Genomic DNA, 13,944 nt, shown 5'->3' with positions numbered 1-13,944 from the left:
ATTCCAAATCCTCTGCCCGGCCACAATCTACCTTCTGCCTGTCCCCTACTGGAGTATCTGTCCTGCCCTGTACCTGCCAAGCTTCGACATTAAACGTCTTTTGCATTTGTTCCTGGTTTACTGTGTGCTGCATTTGGGTCCAAACACGCTCCGTGACACAATGTACATGTGCCAACAATTATAACTTCTCCTATGAAGATGTATTTGATGTTATTACACCTATTTTGTCATTAATAATCAGTTTATACCTTAGCCTCTACTTATAAGGGGGTTGTTGACAATTTTACACATGTGTACAACTACATTAGTGTGTTATAAACAATGTATTACATGTTTAAATAGTGCTTATCAATGCTAAATAGGGGAGTAGAGTAAAGTGTTCAGAAGTTGGAGCATTAAAACACATTTAAAAGCATGTGTTTTTATGAGTTAGAGGGATTAGTAGGTGCAGGCTGGTTAAAAGATCTGATTGTTTCTGGAGGTTAAATTCATACGATTAAATTATGTTCTGATTTCAGGTTATTTATCAGCTGAGTCAGTCATGCATAATCGAAGCTGACAAGCCTATCTCTTTCTAAAGTGGCAGTTTAAGCCATCCCTAATTCTGAAATGTACTTGCAAATTAGCATGTCAGTCGATGCAGCACTCACTGGAGATGTGTTCGCCTGCATTTGACCTCTCCCTGTTTGTACGTATGCATGTAAAAGGTCATATTGGTCACGGTAAGTATTTTAAACAGGAGACAAATTTAACTGTCTCAGGGTGAAGATGCACTTCAATCACTCTGCACACTTGTGATAAAGCACTCTTTATTAATTATCCATGAGCTACAAAAGCAACATCAATTTCTCATAACTCATAAACGTCCTCAAATGTGCATGTAGGCCACATGCGCACGCACACACACACACGTACACAGATCAAGGTCAGTGTCAGGTTGGTATAAATAGAGCTCCTATGGGCTTCTTGTTTATCAGGACATGGAATAACTCTTCCTCAAGTCTAACAATTTTCCGTTTGCCCTTCTCTGCCTGAAACCTTTCCTTCCTCTTGTCTTCAAAGTTTAGATTCATGTCCTCTCCTTAATAAAACAAAGCACGTGCTTAAAGTAGCACCAGGACAGATATCACAAGGCCACCCTGTGCTCCCCCCCCCCTCCCTCCACACAGAGCCTTCACACCTGCGACAGGCCTATAAAAACCCTTCTGGTCATGTTGCCACCGGTCAGTGGAGTTTAATCTGCACACCTATACGGAAAATGAATAGTAAGGTAGGAGGCAAGGCCACACAGGAAGTAAGCACTTCCACTTTGGTTTCTTTTTCAGAAGAGAAGCCAATAACAGTATTGACCCACCACCCTAAGCCGCTGTTCCTCTGACCTGCAGTTCTTTTGATTTTCTTCATGTGTTTCAAAGGAAAAGCTTCTGAAACATCAGCTGCACCTGCAGAAGCAAAGAGATGGCATCGCCTACAGGATGAAGAAGCTGGCAGCTAAGCAGGTGGAAATAACAGTAAGTCATTTATATTGTTTACCAGTAGAAATACGATACAGTAGAAAATGCTTTTCTGTCAAAACTCAATCATTTCTCACCTTTATTGTGCTATTAGCCTGCAAGCTAGTGGCCAACACCTGTGGTGGAATATTTGAGTTAGAGATCAGTAGTCTCTGCACCTCTTAAAATTCAGAGACAAGATACAATTTAATAAAAGTTGGTGGGAAAAGTTTTTAAATCAACTGTCCGTGAACATTATGTTCCAAAAACAGTCCATCTGGTCATATTCCCAAGATCACAATGTGTGCTGTGTGACCCGAAGAGATGGGATTTGTAGGTTCATGCTTTTTTTTTTACTTGTTTGATTTGATTTTAGCCAACAGTGGTGGAACACAGAGCATGTCCTTGTGCCGCTGCAGCACATTCACCCCAAGGTTAAATGAGTTATGAATTCAGAAATGCACTTTGGAACATTATTCTGCCTGTTTCTTGTTTGTTTTTTTTTGGTCCTCCTAGCTTTCCATTTCCCTGTGCACTCTGTAGACTCTGTGCTGTATGAAAACTGATGATATTACTAATAATAATAATTGTTTCATAAGGGCCCAACTAACTCACTGTGATCTAGAGCTGCAATGATTTTTGCTAATTAATCCGGCAAGTCGATTAAATAAGATCATTAATTTGGCAGGAAATTAATCTTCAATTATTATTTTTCAAGAAGAAATACCAAATATTTTCCTGTTCAACCTTTTTAATTGTGAGGATTTGTTGTTTTTCTTCTCTTCTATCTTATGTGATAGTGAATTGATCATTTCATTTTAAGATTGAATAATTGTAATGGCCATTTTCTATTATTTTCTGATATTCTCAGACCAACCAATTGATCAATTACGTACAAATAATCGGTAGATAAACTGATAATGAAAATAATAATTAATTGTAGCCCTACCGTGTTCAGTGTTCAGGTTATTCTATCTAAGTGGGGTTTGCTTGCCCATGGTCCTTTAACCTCAGAAAAAGACCACTGCGGTGAAGGAGAAAATCAAGAAAAAGTACGAGGACATGAAGCGAGTCCTGGATGAGGATCTTCGGATCACACTGACCCAGCTGGACGTGGAGTACGAGGCCACAGAGAAGTTAGTGGAAGACAGGATAGAGGACTGCTACCACCTCACACAGGAACTGGACCAGGAACTGTCAAAGATCGGTGCCCATGTAAAACCACCAGAAATAGACATTCAGGTAAATCAAAGTTCTAATTTTATGCACTTTATGGCTCATAAAGTCAAATGTATTGTGTGTCTCAAGATGTTTTGTCAGTGGCATTAGGATCAGTAATTATGTATTCCTTTTACATCTTACTACAGAATGCTGAAACAGAAAAAAAGTATGTTCACATTTCAGGAAAAAACAGCTTGCTACCAAATGAAATGTACAAGCAGCTGAGCTTTAACGAGATGCGTCGACTCTTTGTTTTGTCTGAAATTAGAATAATTGAGACTCTGAAGCTGACTGACCCTGACCTGATCCAGATGGATGAGTTCAAATATGAACAACTACTGAGTCTCACCATCAACCTGCTGCTGTTCATCAGATCCCAGGTGCCTGTCACCAAGAAACTGTTCCAGACCTGTGAGTTCACATGAGAAGGAGTCTTGCTCCGGGCTATGTCAACAGTTGCAATGCTGCCAATTAGAACATGGCGTTCATATCCTTGTACACGTTTGGGGACAATCTGTCAACTGCAGAATCTTGACACAGATCTTTTTCTGTCTGTTACACAGATGCCGCGGATGTTGTCCTTGACGCTGACATCTGCTCACCCCAAGCTGATCATCTCTCCCAAAGGCGACTCAGTCACCTACACGGACACCTGGCAGGACGTCCCGGAGACTTCCACCCGCTTCGACACCACCCTAAACGTAGTCAGCCAGCAAGGCTTCAGCGAGGGGCGGCAGTACTGGGAGGTGGACGTGAGCGGGAAGACCTACTGGGAGCTGGGGCTCACCTATCCGAGCATCCCACGCAAGGGTCGCGAGGAGGACTCCTGGCTGGGCCGGGGCAAAGAGTCTTGGTGTGTGGAATACTTTAATGGAGACTACACAGCCTGGCACGGTGGAGTCCAGCAAGAGCTGCCTCTCCTGGCAGGAAAACAGTTCACTCGCATCGGGGTATACTGCAGCTTCCCCGGGGGTTTGGTGTGCTTTCTCGGAGCCGATACCATGACCCCGCTGCACTGCTTCGGCGCCGGGACCTTCACTGACATTCTACTTCAAGCTTTATGTCCCGGCCATGACAATGAAGGCACAAACTGGAAGTCCCTTAAGGTTTGCGACGCCTCCCGGTCAGCCCCTGTTCTTTGAGGTGGAGTTCCTCAGGGGTAGAAATGGCCAAGAATGTGTTTTACATTGGGGCACGCACATCAGCTGCCTGAGCTGACATTCTTAACATGTGACACCACATCAGCTCTGGGTACTGTGCCTGTCAGGCTAGTCTAAATTGCCCGAAGGAATCTTTAAAGCGTATGTCTATTTCAGATTCACAGATGATGGGAGTTCATGTCCAGTCATTCATGCTTTTCGTTATAGTGGACACACCAAAGCTAACATGACGTTAGAGCCGTCCTTCATTGTGTGGCGAAGCGTTTATTTTTAATGCTACGATGAATCAGGGAATCGCAAACGACAGAAGTTGAGTTTACTTAAGAAATAATAATAATTTGTTAAGACAAATATGCTTTGAATACTCAAATAATAAGTTGGATTTGTCTACAATTAGTTTGCAAATTGAACTTAAAGGATAATGCTGGTGATATTATATATTTTTCTTATTGGCAACTAATCTCATGAAAATACCAAAACCAACAATGTGTGAAAGGATGTCAATCTTTAATAAGTCACAGATTTATAGTAAAAAAAAGATGAAGTCATCAGCTGGGCACTAGTTTCTTTTTTTAATCAAGTTTTTAACAGTGCATTTGTTGGAGACTATTTTTTCAGCTGTGGATTAATACACATTTGGTGTTTGAGTATTTACAGCAATGTATTGTTTATTGGCCTTATCCAAAGAGGTGTGTCTACTATTAGTATGGATTGCTGTATAATTAACAGTGAGTAAAACTAAATAAATAATTTCTAAAAAGTCTAAGCTATTATGTTATGTTGTGTCTTCAATATCGGTTTAAGTGATATTCAGTGTATTAATCAAATAAATCGGTACCCTTTCAATGTGGTCTGTGTTTACGAATATGCAAGAAAAATGACACACAACTCATTACAGAATAAACTCTTTATGTTTAATACAATCAAATGTTTACATAAGCATTCCTCTGTTTTGAAGTGATCTAAACAAGGTATTGCCCCAAATTAAAAAGAAAAAAAGATGAGCCAGATTATACTTTCAATGTAATTCATTCATTCATTTTTTTCCCAAAAACCTTTTCAAATATATTCCTGAGGACAACAGCATTTAACACTGGAAAGCATTTACAATTTTACCCTTAAAAAATATTTTTCCCTCCTTTAAATTCCAATCCAAAACAAGTGGAGCAAACACTCCTTTCAGCACAGGCTGGGCACCACATCGCTGATCAGAGATCCATGTGTTGAGTTGTGGCTGTATTGGACAAGTGCACTGGGTGTAGAATGGGACGCGTCTCTAACTTAAGCCATTATTGATCACACTTTTGGCAACTAGAAAGATAATGTAAAAGTGTAACCGAACAACTGATAAAAAATACAAGGAGTGAAAAGGGGAAAATATAATGACAAGTTAAAGCTATTGCTGAACTTTCCCCCTTAAGTTACTGACACATGCAATCATGTGAATAATGTCAAAACATCGCAGCAACAGTGAGTGTGTATTTCGGACATGTGGATTGTGTATGTTCAGACTTGTCACCACCAGTAATAGCTGCCTCTGTGATTGACAGACTTTGGCACAATAACACAGCGTATTTGCAGAAACAAACTTTGTTTTAGTTGTAATGACCGTCAGCAAATGTCTATTTTTTTTTTTTTTGACCATATAGCTCAATGATAATAATCAATTTATTAAATTAGGCAATATTGTTTTTAAAAAACTTTGCAATGTGCACAAAGTGCTTAAAAATATTATATACATTTCTTTCTGAATTTGGGTCTTTAAATCTTTCTAAATTAAAGATCAATAAAAAAATAAATAGGAAGACTTTGCTGGGTAACTCTTACCAGAATGTAGTGTGTGTTATGACAATATACAACACTAATATACAGTGAAATGATGTGGCATTTGTGCTTTGGGCCTTAGTCCAGCTTTACACTATAGTTCCCAAATTTATGACAGTTTTTGACATTCTCAAATTGGTGTGAAAAAAAAATCCTACAACATATATCCTATTATCTATTAAAGTTATTAAAGAGGAATGTCGAACTTTAAAGATTAAAAAAAGGGAAATTCATAAACTGATTTGTTGGAACCTGACTAATAAGGCAAGTGCGTAATTTTGATTATATGCAAATACAAAAACTTCGCTTACTCGTGGGTTTTGTACGACAAGCGAGCGAAGTTATTAACATCAGGCTGAGAAAACTGGCAAATTGCAAATAATCCTTTGCTTTTGTGGGAGTGGACTATATACTATGCACTTGACCCAAAATCTCATAGAACTAATCACTACACAGCAAAACAAAAGATCACACCTTCCTAACAAATACGTATATGACATTCTTTAACATTACATCAACCCACTTCATGGGACATTAAAGAACCTGAGGATGCCAGCGTGCAGCTACCGACTGAAACTCGCTAGGAAGGCTGAGACACTGAGCCTTTGGCAAAAGCATATTCACATGTTTGTGCTCAGAGGAGGGTTGTCTTTTTTCTGTTGTCTCTTTTCTGTGACAATTGACAGGTGAAAAACGTTAAAACACAGATAGCTGAAAATGATCTGATCCATTTTCCAGATGTCCCCCCCCCCCTTCCTGCTCTGACAATACATCAGACTAAGGCAGCTCCCTCATCTCGCCTGTGGCAATCAAAGGGTTTAAAATCAATCAATTTATTCATTTTCCTAGTGGGGGTTGTTTCTATAGACTTTCTATAGGCTTTTACAGACATTCAACTGTCACCTGGTCTCCAATTTTATTTGACTGTGTAATGGTGACACAGGAGTATTGGACTGCACGAGGCAGGATATTATCTATGTCTGGAAAGACTTCTCTCAGAACACTAAATTCAAATTATTTCAGTTATTCAAAACCAATTTCATATAATAAATGCAAGAGCCACGTTTAGCCTGAAGACTCCCTTGTCCACTCTTCCTTTCAACATCTATCGCAAGTGCTAGAAAATGGAGAGACGCATATTCAGATATGATTCCCCCGAACCCACAAAAAGTGGCAGCAAATTTTCCGGGCTGGTGGAAAAACATTGATATTTCACATGCCTGTCCAAAAAAAGATCAGCTCTAATGTGACGCCATTATTCCAAAGAATAACCTGAAGAAGAGGAAGAGGTTTCACCGAGAGTGCCACTGTAAATATTTATTTAGTTTTTCACGGAGTGCTTGTTTTTTCGGGCCCAACTACACATCCAAATATGTGCTCCAAATGTGCAGCGTCCTGCTGGGCCTGAATCATCCCTGAATGCTTTGACCACTAAGTCGGTACCTGAAACAGTCGGTCGGTCGGTCTGTGATGTCATACAGTACAGTCGCTTCGACCCGGCGGTCAGTTGAAATACAGTTCTTTCGTCAGCATAGAGACCACGCAGGGAATCTGCTTCTTCTCGCTGAAGCGTGGGTCTTCAGACCAGGACTCGAAGCTGGTGGCCACCATGTAGTTGACCCGTGTCAGGATCTGCATTATCTCCAGCTGCTTGCCAAACTCGTTTAGGACGTTGCAGAGCGCCTGGACGAACCAGGAGCCGCGCCCAGGGTTCCTCCATGAGTAATACCCTGGAACATCAACATGAGTCAGCACTGAAACTAGCATCTGCTCACCGATACAACCAGCACAGGTATGTGACACATACCCAGAGCACTTCAAGTATTTACTTATCTATCTATATAAACAAAACAACTACTTTACCTGGCACAGTAGAGTAGGCAAAGAGGAAATCTGCCTCTACAGGGATCTTATGTCTTGGATTAGCATCCGTCTCCTGGGTATCGTTTGGCGGACCCGAATCTGTCTGTATACCGTCATCAAATTCGGAACCCCGGCAAGCCTGGTGAAGTAAATGAAATGACATTTCATTGTGATCCTGAGTAGCTTTCTCAACGATGACCTGGTGAAGCAATTACAAATGTACTGTTTTTAAAAGCTGAGATGGAGAACATCTGACACAATAACTATCGTCTGTCCATGGGGGGGGGGGCAACTGAAAGCCATTTTAATCTGTCTTCTCTTTGTAGTCATTCAACCCCTTGGTGAACTTGACAAATCTGCAAGTTAATTAACAGCTGAACATTTTGTTTTAATATCACACCGTCATTTACAAATGAAAGTCTTGAGAGCTTCGTACCTGGATGAAGAAGAGTTTTGGCTTTCCGACTAAGCTTTTGCACATGTCCCCCCTGAACAATGAGGTCATGGACTTGATGGGCATGGCTCCGTCTGTTCCGTAGATCATGCCTTCCTCGCCATGGCTTAGCAGGATACAGGCGAAACACGAGCTGTCACTATGGTCTTCCTCCGAGGCTGACCCATACACACACAAACAAACACTCAGCTCTTAGCTCGGCTCGGCTCAGGCCTCATTAAACTTCTAAATGAAGGAATAAAAAAATCTGTAACTTCAATGATTCGGTCTAGAGTTTGTTTAGCGCTTCAGTTTTAGGTTGCAGTCTAATAATAACCTTAGTTTTGAGTACTCTTCACGTGAGGCTGATCCATCTGTGTTTACTGGGGCACTGGTGTTAACTGGGAGCTGTAGTCCAAGTACGTTAGTTTAATGAACGAAATCCAAAGTGGCAGAAACTACTCGGGGCTGCCGACAGTTACACACTCGGCAAAACTTCCCCCTGGCAGCTGTGGTATTACAAGACTGAACGCAGCGCGACTAGTCAGTTACACAGATTCCATGGCAACCGTTCTGCAGTCAAAGTATCTGGCTTTGGACGCAGTGTTGAATCGAGGGTCGTGTGCAGATTCTAAAGAATAGCAACCATTAAAATGTCATATCATATATCAAACAAGGAAGTCAATTGGTGTTCCGTGTACATCGTGTCATTAAAGCCAGCGAACCAGCAAGTGCTCTGATCAGTATTAACCTTTTGGTCAAATCAACCTCATTAAGATTTATGTAATTACTTTTACAACAGCACCACCTGCTGTCTGACCTGGTCCATTTAAGAAACATACTGTAACAGTCAGGAAGAGTCTTGAATGCAAACTTGTGAATGAAGATTACACTGCGCCTTGAATGGGAAGAACATTTCAGAACTTTGTGTGACTTTTCAACAAGTCACACAACAATGATTGACACAACTTTGACTCGGTGCGTAGGATTACTGTCTCTCAGTAGAAATATCGAGGTTCTTTCGTAGAAAAGAAAGTTGAAATACCGCGAACTAGAGCCCCTAAAATTACCAAAAGGTCGAATCAACACCTGTCTCAACCACAACATTATAACCTTCGTGGTGGTAGGACGCAGGACCGTTGGGTTACTTTTAGAGTATCTGACGTTCCATACAGAAACTACAAGTATGAAATAACATTCATGGTTTCATGGCGTTTCATGGTATCTGATTAGTTACTTACCCGCATGAAAGAAAGAAGAAAAGCGTGAGGACTTCACTACTCACCCTCTCTGAGAAGACGCTCCATCTTCTCACATGTCTGATCGTTGTAGATGAAGACATCGAAGCCCAGGCTCTTGAAGCATTTGAACAGCTCCCCTGCGTCTCGGTCCGTGCCGTTGCGTACATTCATCCCTGCCAAGACAATCTGCTGAGTGTACGCGCTCTTTCATGTAGTAACATATCAGGTTGACTTATGGTGTAACACAATGCGTTTACCTGTCTTTTCATCAAAGTTTTTGTTGTTGATGATGATGCACTTGCCCACTCGCTGGTGGCTCATCTTATACTGGAATGTTGGTGAAACAATTCTGTAATGGCTTTCAGAAGAGTAGTCCTGCTCGCGCGTCTGGCCATCCTTATTCTTCTTACTAATAGTCAGAGACAAACAGAATATTAAGGACAGTTAACACTTCCTGGTAGCATTGTTAAAACATTTAGCACTAAATACTATTTACTTCTGAGCTGCACCTAAAGCAAAAAGTTCTAAGTTCAGCTGATCTTTTCACAGTAGATGTATAAAATTCACACCCATAACATTATTCATTCATTTATGTATTTTAAAACATAAATAAGAGCAGTAAAAGAAATGAAACTAACAATGAATATAAGAATAACAGATGGGCAGACTTCCGTAAAGTTAACTCTCATCTTGCAAAAGTGAAACATTTTCTATAAAACCGTCTCCTACAGAACACGACAGCGTCTTTCAAGCCCAAATGTTTCTACACGTAAACAATTGCTTCAACACAAGTAAATGTCAACACTTCTAATGCAAAGACACATAACACTGACTCACTCCGATCCACTTACTCAGAAACAAAAGAGCACATACATTTTCAAATAAGGCGTTAATCACACAGCCAAATTTGGTCGCAGTAATCCACCATCGGGTCAAAGAAGAAACTAGAAAAGGTTTGCTTAGCGCAGATATTAAGAAATCACAACCACGTCAACGTAGATTGAGCGAGAGATAATCTTCCACGAGAGGCAATTCTCACAGACCTGTCATATTTCCATTCTTTAAAAGATGCATCCAGATAGCAAAGCCAACAGTGGCCCATTGGGCGCTCAGAAAATCCAGGTTTGTTCCAGAAGAGCCTAGTCATCAAGTTACTCAAGCACAGGAACAATACACAGCAATGCACTCCAACAGTCTCATGCACGTACGCTCACAGGCAGCCCAGCCATATTCTAATAAACATGTGATCCAGAACTTTTTCAAGCCCCCCTCCCACCTCCAAATTGTGCCAACATACTGTACCAAACAATTGCGCGAGGGTGGGCAAAGAGCTGCATCTCTGTTTTGCTGTGGGCTGGGCATGGCAGGAGGACGCTGAAGAGAATACGAGGCGGTTTTGTCCGTCTTACCTGGGTTCATCATTAAGCGCTACGCCACTCTGCATCTGAAATGCGTTGGTTTTGTCTCGTTTCTTTTTTTCCCCCCAAAAGAGTACGTTACTCCAGACCTGGCAGCTTAATTTTTGGCTGTGTGCTAGGATACTGACATGCTCTCTGTACTGGATGGACACCTGACTGGGCCAGCGGGTGCTGAGGACAGGGGCAGCGCACTGTGAGCCCCCTGAGTCAGCAGCCTCGCCACCACACCAGTGCTTTCTAAAGGCCTATTCACACATGGCCACTGCGCCTCGCTCCCTGCTGAGGTCAGACAGGGCAACAAGTTGCTCCTCTGCTGACAGGCACATAATCCACCTGTAGCGACATACATACTGTAAGGGCCTAATTGCCTCAACGTTAGAGCTGGACGCACGAGAAGATGTGCGACTAAAAAAACATCCAACATACCTTCTGCCAATGAAAAAGTCCCACGCCCAAGTACTGTAGATAAGGTGGCATCAGTCTTATGTAATGTTTCTCAACACGGTGGTCTTGTTTGCTGTCAGGTAACCATGAGTGGCAAAAACACACACCATTGATAAGATATACATCATTTCTTTAGATGCTATGTTTTATCTTTATACAATTCAGCTTATTTTTAAAAGGCACTTTTACTTGTTTGAAATCTAAAATGCGAGAGGCTTCTTTTCGTTGTTTTATGCATTTTATAAAATGCGTAAAAATGTAAATGCCCGACAGATCACACCGGCTTTGTGTTTCATTAGCGGTGTCTGGGAGAAACAGTTGTCAAATGTTCGTCCGCTACAAAGGCTCACAGTGCCACCTTGTGAGTCAAACCGTAACAAACGGAGACTATTACTCCCTCGTGTCAGTCAGTGTCACACTTTTAAAATACAAAAGTCAGACACGAGACATTGTGAAAGGGCACTCGCTCTATGATATCACACTGAATAATTCACACATTCGTAATTTTAGACTCTGCTGCAGTACTGTCTCATTTTGAGCAGCCACTTGAGGACTGACATCAGTCCCAAAATTATCCTTGCCCCATTACACTAATTAGGCTATCCAAAACTGGGTTGCTGTGTCAAATTAAATCAAGGGTATGAATTTTATAATTTTTCAAGTTTTGATTAGTTGAGGCTTAAGACGAACCAATGGCACCCTCAGGTACAAGGAATTGAAGGGCTGTGCATGAGACTGTCATGACACTGTCATAATCATGACCTCTAAGGAACATGAAGGAGTCTTTATAAAGGTTTATGACTGCTAAGTGACATTCGGTCAATTCTTTTATTTTTAATAGGGTTAGAGTCAATTGACCAAATGACACTTAAAGATGACATTCCTTCATGTTCAGGACAGGTGTGTGAAGTTTGTTTCTCCCATGTCTTCTTATTGTAAGGAGCTTGGGTCAATAATAAGAGATGTCAATAAATAATGTCAATGTATGACGCATAGTTTATTTGGGAGTGGTGTAGCACAACCATTATATGAGAAACTGTGCAAATATTTGCCAATTTGCTGTAAAAGCAAAGTTAATTTATCACGGGGACTAAAGGACAAACCATAAACTACAACAACAACAACAATAAAAGCCTGCCACTGAAGAAGGAAGTTAAGACTGAAGGAAAGGCTAAAGAGGGAATGGGAACTAGATTGCAGCTGCAAAAACACTCAAGTCATGTAAAATCTGGCCTTCACAATGCCAAACAAAAGAATCACAACCAATGTATCAAAATAAAACACAGACATAAAGCCACACATGATGGAACCCATATCTCCCACTATTAAACCTGGGTATTTCCATCTTCACATAGAGCTACTGGAAATGTTTTAAAAAAGGCAAATCACCTCTTGAACAGCAGAAATCTTCCTCCGCGGTCAGGTTTGGCGTCTAATTCGTCTCCGGACAGCTTCCCTTCCTCAACGTCAACTCCACGCGCAGTTTGCTCAGCAGCTTCTCCAGTAGCCATCTGCAGTGAGCAGCACACAACCTCATGAAGTGAGGGATTCATTCACTGTACATTTAATACGTCAAGTTATTACGTCCGACATGTTAGCTCAGTGTTTAACGTTAAGTTTAGCGCCAAAAAACCCGTTAGCGAAAATAGTTTTCAGCTGAGTAAACAGATACCACAGACTTACACTCTCTGTTGTAAGATATGTCAGCTTAGCTATTGCACAGAAGTTGTCTCTGTGGGTTGTTTTTCCTTCTCCAAAGTTGTCGCCGAGTTTCTGTTCCTCAGAGAACTTTTTTCCTGAGAAAACGAAAGTATGTTGAGCGTGACGTCTCTGGGGTACGTAACTACGTCAGAGGCCTGCGTCAAGTCTCCAACATTTCATATTCATATTAACATATACAGTCACATTTTAATCAAACTCATAGACTCCCATGGATGTATAAAGATAACAGAGACATACACAATGAAAGAGAATCAGGTTTGATAAACAACTGTAATAAGCAGAATATACAAAAGTGTACCCTACACATATGTAAAAGTGTAAAAGCACAGTTTACTTTTGATAAAATATCGGAATACATCATAAAGAAGAAATACTTCACAACATTGTATGGTTATTGTCTCCCTACCGTTGGCTGACTACCACAGGTACAATATCAGTATTGCCAAATAATGCATCCACCTATTAAGTTACTTTTCAGACAGTTTAGGATCAAACAAGCAAACATTTTGGGTTATTTTGACTTTATAGTTTGAATTTCAATGTAACATTCATGTGGGCTGAAATAACAGGGATGTAAATCTCAGCAGGGAAAAAGAAATACCCAAGAAGTTAAGGCACATGCTTTGTCAGGGTACAACATTTAAACAGCCTTTATTAAAGTTTCTGTATGATTTAAAAACAAGACAAATGTGTATGGACCGCACACCACTTTTGTACTTTGATCAACTTTCTTTGGGGAATTCATTCCTTTCTTTGTGTATGTTTGCTTAACATTGTTAGTTTTCTATATTTTCTTCTTGTATGTCCACATTTCTTCCTGTGTATTTGCGGTTAAAATGTAATTATTTGTATGTGTCAACGTTTTTAGCTGATGAAGCTGAGTAAAACTAAGTAAAACTATTACACAATGTATTACATTTTTATGTCTTTGTGTCATGGCGAGATGCCCAAAAGTTGAACTAACTTTCCAACTCAGGATCATTACACATATACTGTGACATCTGACCTTGCTGTCCCTCTCTCTCTCTTCCCGCAGACAGACAGCTGGACTCAGCCAGTCTTCTAGCATGGCACATGGAAGGGGGTTGGTCCAACGTGGGACATGGTGTCAAGTAAGGGACAGTT

General features: G+C 40.8%; 2 protein-coding genes across 2 annotated transcripts; one reads left to right on the top strand and one right to left on the bottom strand.

Moving 5' to 3' along the window:
- The first annotated feature begins 1,258 nt into the window (after window positions 1-1,258).
- LOC115024972 (tripartite motif-containing protein 16-like protein) lies at window positions 1,259-3,856 on the top strand. The gene is given in 6 exon segments (XM_029456898.1): window positions 1,259-1,294; window positions 1,416-1,511; window positions 2,508-2,735; window positions 2,936-3,125; window positions 3,278-3,306; window positions 3,308-3,856. Coding segments are annotated over 6 exon segments (1,128 nt in total).
- A 910-nt stretch (window positions 3,857-4,766) lies between these two features.
- casp7 (caspase 7, apoptosis-related cysteine peptidase) lies at window positions 4,767-12,906 on the bottom strand. The gene is made up of 7 exons (XM_029456453.1): window positions 12,781-12,906; window positions 12,487-12,608; window positions 9,493-9,644; window positions 9,280-9,408; window positions 7,998-8,173; window positions 7,562-7,700; window positions 4,767-7,428 (listed from the first exon to the last, which is right to left on the bottom strand). Exons 2-7 carry the CDS (start codon window positions 12,606-12,608, stop codon window positions 7,202-7,204), a joined length of 945 nt encoding a protein of 314 aa, XP_029312313.1. The 5' UTR covers window positions 12,781-12,906; the 3' UTR covers window positions 4,767-7,201.
- Between the last annotated feature and the right edge of the window lie 1,038 nt (window positions 12,907-13,944).

The sequence above is a fragment of the Cottoperca gobio genome, chromosome 19, assembly GCF_900634415.1.
Source record: "Cottoperca gobio chromosome 19, fCotGob3.1, whole genome shotgun sequence".
Lineage (NCBI taxonomy): Eukaryota > Metazoa > Chordata > Actinopteri > Perciformes > Bovichtidae > Cottoperca > Cottoperca gobio.
This window is presented reverse-complemented; position numbering and strand designations above follow the sequence as displayed.